The sequence below is a fragment of the Nicotiana attenuata genome, unplaced genomic scaffold, assembly GCF_001879085.1.
Source record: "Nicotiana attenuata strain UT unplaced genomic scaffold, NIATTr2, whole genome shotgun sequence".
Taxonomy (NCBI): domain Eukaryota; kingdom Viridiplantae; phylum Streptophyta; class Magnoliopsida; order Solanales; family Solanaceae; genus Nicotiana; species Nicotiana attenuata.
The window spans coordinates 114,326-123,786 of record NW_017672441.1 but is presented as its reverse complement, the minus strand read 5'-3'; the positions used below and the strand labels follow the sequence as shown (position 1 = coordinate 123,786).

The window sequence follows — 9,461 nt, the reverse complement described above, 5'->3', positions numbered from 1 at the left end:
GGCACGAACCATAAATGCATCTATTAACTTGCAGAGGCGAACGACCTGCTCCCATGAGAGTAGAGGAACTTACATCGCTCGCGAAAATACTTGCGACGCGAGTGGACATGGATTTCTCAAAGTTTTATAAAATTCTTCAATTCTTTCCAAACATAAGAAATATAAACTAGAGACTTTAAATCTTAGAATCCTCAATCTCAGCTCTATTTAAGACAATTAATATGCATAATCAAGTAACAGTGCCGACAAAGCACGATGTAAATCTAAGACTACCCGGACATCACATGGAATATAGCTACGCATGGACTCTCGTCACCTAGTGCCTACGTAGCTCCCCACACAAGTAATTCACAACAAAATACACCTAAGGGGATGAGTTACCTCTTACAAAGTTAGGCAAGAGACTTACCTCGTTCTCAAGCTCACTTCCGGCTCCACAATTCACTTTAAATCCTCAACTTGGTGCCAAACGACCCGAAACTAGCCAAATATTGTATAAATAAATCAATATATATTCAAAAGTTCATAATCTAACTATTGGAGTAATTACCCAACCCAAATTAGAAGATTCCTAAAATTCACCCCTGGGCCCACGTGCCTGGATTCTGGAAATTTTTGAAGATAAGTGTTTCCCATAACCCCACAAACTCAAATATATAATTTTACCCAATTCCATAATTACTTTCGTGGTTAAATCTTATTTTTATCAAAACCCTAGGTTCTTCACAATTCTCACAATTTCCCAATCTTTCCATGTTTAATCTAGCTAAAACCCGCATAATTAACTCAAAAATAGATGGGAGTTGCTTACCTTAGAATATTGATGAAAATCCCCCTCCAATGAGCTCTGAAAATCCCCCCAGACTTAATGAAAATGTGAGGAAAAAGGCCTAAGCCCACAATAAAGCCCTCACTGCCTCCAGTGATTTCGCTTCTGCGGACCTTGGGCCGCACTGCGGCGCCGCTTCTACGGACAGAGGTCCCCTTCAGCGAGAGCACCAAGCCCATCACTGGGCGCACCTGCGGTCCTTTCTTCGCAGAAGCGAGTCTGCTTCTACGGTCTACAGGCCACAGTCCCAGGCCGCTTCTGCGATCAAAATCCCGCATCTTCGCCTTCGCAGATGCGGTCTATTCCCCGCTTCTGCGACCACAATACAGTCCACTCCCCTTGCGCTTCTACGTCCCTTGGCTCGCTTCTGCGAGCTCGCACCTACGGCTAGCCCTCTGCAGGTGCGACTGCACCAGAAGCCTGAAGCTTCAGCCTTTTCCCCAAGTCCATACAATGTTTGCGCATCGTCCGAATGGTATCCGAGACCCCCGAGGCCTCGTCCAAACATACCAACAAGTTCGAAAATATAAAATGGACTCGCTCGAACCCTCAGAACGCATAAAACAATATCAAAACGAAGAATCACACTCCAAACCAAATTGAATCAACTTATGAACTTCAAGTTCTTCCAACTTAGAACGCGCCGAATCATACTTAAACTATTTGGAATGACACCAAATTTTGCGTGAAGGTCTTAAATCATCATAAGGAACTATTCCCGGGCTCAGAACCCCAAACGGGCCTCGATAACACCAAAACCTGCTCCAAACCAAATTTAGAGAACTTTGAAACCTTCAATGCGCCAACTTTCAACCTTATGCGTTGAAACGCTCCCGGGTCATCCAAAACCCGATCCGAACATACGCCCAAGTCGAAAATCATCATACGAACCTATTGGAACCGTCAAATCCCGATTCCGAGGTCGTTTACCCAAAATGTTGAGTCAAGTCAAGTCAAATTTAGCCCTTTTTAGCCTACATTAAGGAACCAAGTGTTTCGATTTCAACCCGAACCCTTCCAAATCCCGAACTAACCATCCACGCGTCATCAAAGGTAAAAACACATATGGGAAGTCTTGTTTAGGGGAACGGGGATTTAGAAAGCAAAACAACCGGCCGGGTCGTTATAATTATGTCCTAAAACTAATAGGATTATAAGGCTAATATCTAAAATTCTGGTTATGTCCTTTTATTATGAGTTATTATACTTAATATTATAAGGTTATTCTTGTAAACCGATATTTTATTTATGCTTTTATAATAATATAGATTATTCAATATTTAGTATTATTACATTGTTAATAGAAAATTTTATTAGCATATTACTTGTTTAATATTTTTGTCTACTACTTTCTTTTTGTAATATAATAGAAGATATATATTTTATTGCTCTTGAAATGCTATCTTTATTTTTACATTTTATTCTATTGTTCTCAATAATATTATCTGAGTTTTAATGAATAAAATCTCTATTAAATTAAAGGGACTTATATAGGCATCGAATAACTTTTTTGCTTTATATTTTTTTGTTATATTATCCAATTTTTAATATTGTTGCATTGTTATTAGAAATTTTTATTAGCATATGACTTTGTTTAATATTTTTGTATGCTACTTCTTTTTGTAATATAATAGAAGATATATATTTTATTACTCTTGAAATATTTTTTATTTTAAATTTTATTCTTGTTCTCAATAATATTGTTTGAATTTTAATAATATCTCTATTAAGACTTATGTATTCATCGAATAATTTTTTTGTTCTCTATTTTTCTTTATTATATTATCCAATATTTAGTATAATTGCATTGTTAATAAAAAAAAATTATTAGTATATTACTTTGTTTAGTAGTTTTGTCTGCTATTTTTTGTAACACAATAGAAGATATATATTTTATTACTCTTAAAATATTTTTTTATTATTTATTTTATTCTATTATTATCAATAATATTGGCTGAATAAATACACTTTTTATTTTTCAAAAAAAATAAAAAAACTTAAAGAAATTAACTAACCTAATCCAACCCTCACCATATTTGAGTAGATAATTTTAGGTAGTTAATTTCTTTATGTCTTTTTTTTTATCCTTTTCTTTTTTATTTTTTCTTTTTTTTTCTTAAAAATAATTTTTGAATCTCCATATTTGTTGAAGCTTTGTCCTAAAATTTGATACCTGTTAAATTTTTGTTGATACACTTGACATCATCACATTGATTTGCTTCTCCTATTCTATATAGATAGATTATATTATCCAATGATAGGATAATTGCATTGTTAATAGAAAAATTTATTAGCATACTACTTTGTTTAATATTTTTGTCTGATTCTTTCTTTTGTAATAAAATAGAAGATATATTTTATTACTTTTAAAATATATATTTTATTTTATTATTCTCAATAATATCTGAATTTTAATGAACAAATACACTTTTTATTTTAAAAAAGAAAATAATAATAATAATAAAGAAATTAACTAACCTAAAACAACCCTCACCCATGTATGAGTAGTTAATTTTAGGTAATTAATTTCTTTGTGTCTTTTTTTTTAATTGTGTCATATTTTTTTAAATAATTATTGAATATCCAAATTTGTCAGAGCTTTGTTCTAAATTTGACACTTGTTAAATTTTTGTTGTTACACTTGGCATCATCATATTGATTTGCTTTTCTTATTCTATATAGATAGAATAGTATTGTCTGAATTTTAATGAATAAAATCTCTATTAAATTAAAGGGACTTATATAGTCATCGAATAACATTTTTCTGTGTTTTTTCCTTATTATACTATCCGATGTTTAGTATATTACATTGCTAATAGAAATTATTAGCATATTACTTTTTTAATATTATTGTTTGCTACTTTCGTTTTGTAATATAGTAGAAGATATATATTTTATTACTCTTGAAAGATTGTTTTTTTTAAATTTTGTTATATTGTTCTCAATAATATTGTCTGAATTTTAATGAATAAATACACTTCTTATTTTTAAAAAGAAAAACAAAAATGATTTAGAAAAATGGAACAAAAAAATTGGCTAACCTAAATCAACCCTCACCCATATTTGGCTTTTTCAACTAATTATGCCATGTAGTTTTTTTCTAGACTACCATTTGGATTAATGTGGTGCCTTTTTCTTTAGCTTTTAGTAATATATAGATTAATTCGAATTCACATGGTTATTGAAGTCATAACTCTTGATAGGAGTGTGAATATTGAAGATTAGGGTGGAATGTTATTTTCTTATTCTTAGATTTTTATTGATACCCGATGATGCTTCTACTTCTGTTCTGTTATTATCTTGTTGTTATTGTTTGGGGCCTCTTCCTGATTTGAAGAAGCCACGTCTGCCACCATTCACAATGATGGAATACTACCAAAAGAAAACTATACTACCAAAAGAACTACGTATACTAAAAGTGCAAACTATTAACATTTATCATTAAATTTTTGAAACTTTGTATAAAAATATACATATATATAGGTGTAATAATAAATTTGAAATAGCTACTCCTATAGTCGGTTTGGTTCGATTTTTTTCTGACTAAAACCAAAACCAAACCAAATTTTATCGGTTTTAAAAATTCAAAACCAAAACCAAACCAAACAAAAAAGTATCGATTTTTTTGGTCGGTTTGGTTTTCGGTTTGGTTCGGTTTTTCGGATTTTTATGAACACCCCTAAGTCTGTATGCTGTCAACTGAGTTTCTAAATTTCTTCCAGGGAAGACAAAAATAAAAAAACATAAAAAGTAGATGACCATATATTTTTTCGTATCTTTTTCTTGTTCACGTGGAAGTAACATTTTACAAGGCAGCAATACAATTACACAAAGCAACCACCTCTATGATACATGAATTACAACAGCGATCTTCAGGATTATATATCTCAGCGATCATATGTGGGGGACGACTCAAGTCCTCTTCTACCGTAGACAAAAATGATACACCCTAAAAGAGGAAAAAAATATGTAGGATTAACAAGGAACAAAATACAATAAAAACCCAGCACTACCCACCCGGAACTAGCTCTTAAAAAGGAATAAAATACAATAAAAACCCACCAGGAACTGGCTCTGCATCATGATAAAATCCTTCTACCTGCTTGTGGCTCAATGTACAAAGGGCAACTATCAGAAACCCCGAACTGCTCTGCATCATGATGAATAGACCATGCGCCTGCAACCTCCAATCTCAAAATCTGATCCTCTGAAAGTATCTTTTCTGTGGAAGAATCCCCAAGGTGCCTCAAGCCTTCAACTTTTCAAGAGGATAAGCATCTCCATGGAACTCTCTGAATGGTGTCGTGCTATGTACATATCACTGGAAATCCTGCATGTAAGCATGAGCCTGGAAGTATAGCAAAATAATCGAACTATATTCTAAATCCAAGCGAGAGAACCTCGATCGTTGGCAACTTGAGGACGTCCTCTAGTTGGTGTAGGGGGTCTGTTAGCATTTAGCTCCTATCCCAACAATTGTAAGAGTGAATAGACACACATCAAAGCAAAGAATATGTGGGTCGACGAAGATCTGGAAATAACAAACCTGCATCCAAGTGTCCTCTATATGGCGCTCTGGTGAAGTTTCAGGAGATGGTGCTGGCGGCAACGGGTGAATAAGTTTTGGAACTACAACAAGATCTCTACCCAATACCAAGATAGCACCAGCATTATTAGCAGTACCTGTAGAAAGAAAAAAGAACATTAATATTTCGCATAAAGATAAAACCATATATATAAAGTAGAAAACCTCCAAACATCCAAAATTTGTAACATCATACCACAGTAATTAGTGGCTGAGAAAAGTGTAATTAAATGTCCCTGAGCAAATCGTTCAAATCCATCCATCACACATTCATGCGCTCGGACTATCAGTTGAAGATCATTGTTGTTGCAGAATTCCATCACACGATCAGGCTGCATGTATGCAAGTGTTTACATTAGTGCGACAGGAAATGCTAGAGAAACTACATCACTAAAGACACCTGAGACAGGATAGCAGTGATATCTAATATTCAAGCACCACATAAACTGAAGTACTAAAACTCCAGTTCAGCAAACAGATAAGTGACTTCAACGACTTATGAGTTCAGTTGTCTTGAATGAAAAGAGGTTGGACAGAGAAATTAAAAACGTCCAAGTTACAAAGATGGAAATGCTGCAATTTGCACAAAACAAACTCAAGAAAATGACAGCCCATAGAATGTCAAAGTGAAAAAAGAGGGCAGATGGAGCAATCTGAATTTTTATGTTTGAAATATCATATCTTTCTGCAATGGGCCCTCTTAAGTAACTCCAGTTAACTAATACTCCCTCCGGTTCACAATAAGTGTCCAATTTGCTTTTAGCACGCCCATTAAGAAAATACTAAATTCTATACAAAAATACCTAATATGACTAAACTACCCCTAATTAAACATTTAATGTGAGGAGTAAGAAAACTTTTTAGGGATATGTACATACGGGTTATTTTGTAAAAACAAATTGAATTCTTTCTTGATTACATAACTGGACACTTATTTTGAACCAAAATGAAAAGGTAAATTGGACACTTATTGTGAACCGGAGGGAGTAAGTAATAAGAATGTTGCAGCTTCCTAAAATAAGAGACAGTAGTTGAAGGAAAACAAAAGATTCCACTACGCCAAAACAAGATCAAGAGAATTAACTCCCTGAAATTGATACGGAATGAAAATTACTCACCCCAAATGTGACCAACCCTGGACCTCTTGCATTTGGTCTTAATCCTTCAACGCTATCATTTTCTGTTGGGTCAGACCTAGAAACACACTGATGTGAGAAAATATGAGTATGTAAAGTCAATGAAGGAAGCACAAGAGAAGAGAGAGACTAACCACAATAAATCCATAAGAACAATTGAGCCAGCATCCATAGTGATAGGACGCTGGATATTTTCTATTTGTTCAACATGATTAATTGACCTTCCAATACCACCATGCATACAGATTATCTTTTTCTCGATTAATGCTGCCAGAGGAAGCCAGTTGAACAATCTATTAAATCGATGCCATGCCCAAATTCCATCTCGCTCACCCTGTTGCATAAATGGATATCATTATCTAGCTTGGACAGCAAGGACAAGCTTCACCCAGTAAATCATAACATACCATCCGTTCGATGCACTCAATTCGAAAGCCGAAAAGCGCATTAATATCTGCAGCTTCATGATTCCCACGAATTAGATGTACATTGAGGGGATACTCAACCTAAAGCATCAATTTATGATCATCAAAATCACATAGTAACTAAGCAGTTGAAAGCATACAAACATCCAGATATAAGAGTACCTCTAAAGCAAGAAGAATTAGACACAAGAGGTACCTTTAAAGCAAGAAGAAGAGTTATCGTTTCCAAACTGTGCTGGCCCCTGTCAACATAATCTCCTAAGAAAAGGTAGTCAATATACCTGGTATTCACTTACCAAAATTAGTATCGAACTAGAAGAACAAATCTTGACACATCAAACTGATCTAAGTGATAGATCAATCCAAAAAATGGTACAAGTCTCCAGGAGTCAGAATGACATAGAGACAGCAAATAGACACCAAGAGAACATTGTGACAGCCTCACCTGAGACCAAGTAAAGCGTCCCTTAGAATATAAGTTTTGATGTCTAAAGGCTACATAATCTGCTACATGGGATATTTGGTTATGCTACAAAACTTTTACCAAGAGGTTTATTGGTCTCATCTTTTCCCTTAAATTGAAGACAACAGGATTTTACAATCAAATGGTTCCATAGCACAAAAGCATAGTATATGGCTAACACAGCCAAGATGAAAAATACAATTATTATTCCTAATTTGAGCAATTGGGGATAATTCGGACCTTGTAAACATTACGAATTAAAACAGATTTTCGGATGGGTCGGATAATGAGTTTGGGCAAATGAACTGGGTGTTTTAAAATGTGTATTTGCCCTCCACTTGTTGATTTTAATGATGGGTTCAGGTCTCTTAACGGCTGAGTGATATTTGTGTTCAAATGTGTAACGGTAGGGCTATACACAGTCGAATACTCAAATGGAGGGTAGATATGAACAACTCTCAACAGCAGAAGGGTAAATATGACCATTTTCCATAAAATCAGTATCAGAATTCTGATACCCGTACGAGACACCAGACAGTTACAACAACAAGCAAACTGCGACGCCCGCAATTTTCAATCAAAATATCCATTCAAAACAAAAAGAGGGTAAGTCGAAAATATACTGCAATCCAAGGAATTTATGCTGTCAAATGGCTTGGACAGAAAATAAAACAGGTAGAAGCTAGATTGAGTCAAGGCACTTACGATATATCCCCAGCAGTCGATGGGGAACCATACTCATCGAAAAGACGCATAAGATCCCCAAATTGCCCATGCAGGTCACCAAATATCTTAATAGGAGCCCTTAGCTGTAAAACGCTAGGTTCACTCGCAAATATCCTTTCGGCGCTGTCACAAAGATCAGCCATCTCATTGCAGTCCAAGAAAAATTGCCGCCGAACAGGCGGCTTCCAGCCACGAGGCTTCAAAAGATGGGCAATCACCTGAAACAGTAAGGAAAAGAAATGATATAACTAACAAAATGCAGTTCTTTGTCTTCATACGAAAATAACAGCTTAAGTTATAAAGATGGTGGCAGTTACATTTTTTACAGAGCAGGTAAGTCTTTGCTCGAGATTCAGAATGGTTATGGACTAGTTACCCTGATTGAATCAAGGCAGACAGTCCAATTGTATGCATCCCCACCTCTTGTCACCCCCCCCCCCCCCAAACAAAAAAAAAAACTGAACTCACCCTACAAGGCCACAAGACACAAACAAGGAAATAAAAAAATTATTCTCCCTCTCTTTCTTCCCTTCAAAATACTGTTACACACTTATACTCTCCAGTCTCCAGTTCTTCATTCAACTTCTTAGAGACCTAGAGTTCTACTCACTTCTATGTTTGGAACCAAATTTCCTAGATGAAGCAACAAAAATTTCACTTTGCTGCTTCTAAAATTTCCTTTTGGATTTTTCTTCTTTCCTCACTTCATGATTAGTAGAACCTGGATGAATTATGGCTCTAATAGTTGCGCCCATTCTTAAACTGTTCTGAAAGGGTCAGCTCATGCTGAAGGAAGCATCCTCGCTTAGAGATCAGCAAATCTTTTTCAAAGATAAGACGCGTACATTATGATCTATCACATTTTCAAAATTCAATCCTACTAGACACTAAAGTATTGTTAACTTGAGGCAGGGAACTGGTAGAACACTGCTTTTCACTAGAGGCAAAATCTAGTTACATTCTTTAAGAAGAAATTAAAATGATAGGAGTAAGACATGAGCAGTCTGACATTAGTTCAAATTTTGCTTTAAAGAACAACATAATGCATTCCACCATATGCATTTTCATTTTCAACTCTGACCTCTATTTGGTAGCTCCATTTCTCCAGGGAACAAAAACTAATAAATAAATGACAAAACAGCCATTCATCCATTTTGTGCAGTACAGCAGTCACCAGACACCTATCTTCCTCCTGCTATAGAGCTATGCTCTGTGTGTGTGTGTGTGTGTTTGGGTTTTTTTTTTTTTAGGGGGGGGGGGGGGGGTAGGGGGTATACGTTTGTTGTGTCGCGTACCG

At 35.2% G+C, this 9,461-nt stretch overlaps 1 protein-coding gene across 5 annotated transcripts in view; it reads right to left on the bottom strand.

The window, feature by feature from the left end:
- Positions 1-4,563: 4,563 nt before the first annotated feature.
- LOC109213214 (serine/threonine-protein phosphatase BSL3-like) overlaps positions 4,564-9,461 on the bottom strand; it is an 18,982-nt gene continuing 14,084 nt past the window's right edge. The window contains exons 14-23 of one of the 5 annotated variants that reach the window (XR_002065964.1): positions 8,144-8,382; positions 7,172-7,256; positions 6,958-7,056; positions 6,685-6,884; positions 6,533-6,608; positions 5,611-5,746; positions 5,376-5,512; positions 5,230-5,293; positions 4,892-5,159; positions 4,564-4,778 (exon numbers count right to left, since the gene is read on the bottom strand). Coding sequence is in view for 2 of the 5 variants with exons in the window: in XM_019376976.1 (XP_019232521.1) it covers positions 5,137-5,159; positions 5,230-5,293; positions 5,376-5,512; positions 5,611-5,746; positions 6,533-6,608; positions 6,685-6,884; positions 6,958-7,056; positions 7,172-7,256; positions 8,144-8,382 (1,059 nt within the window). In the remaining 3 variants the exon portion in view is untranslated. Of the gene's footprint in view, positions 5,294-5,375; positions 5,513-5,610; positions 5,747-6,532; positions 6,609-6,684; positions 6,885-6,957; positions 7,057-7,171; positions 7,257-8,143; positions 8,383-9,461 lie in introns of all 5 variants that reach the window. The other 4 variants (XR_002065966.1, XR_002065965.1, XM_019376976.1 and 1 more) reach the window with 4 other exon arrangements.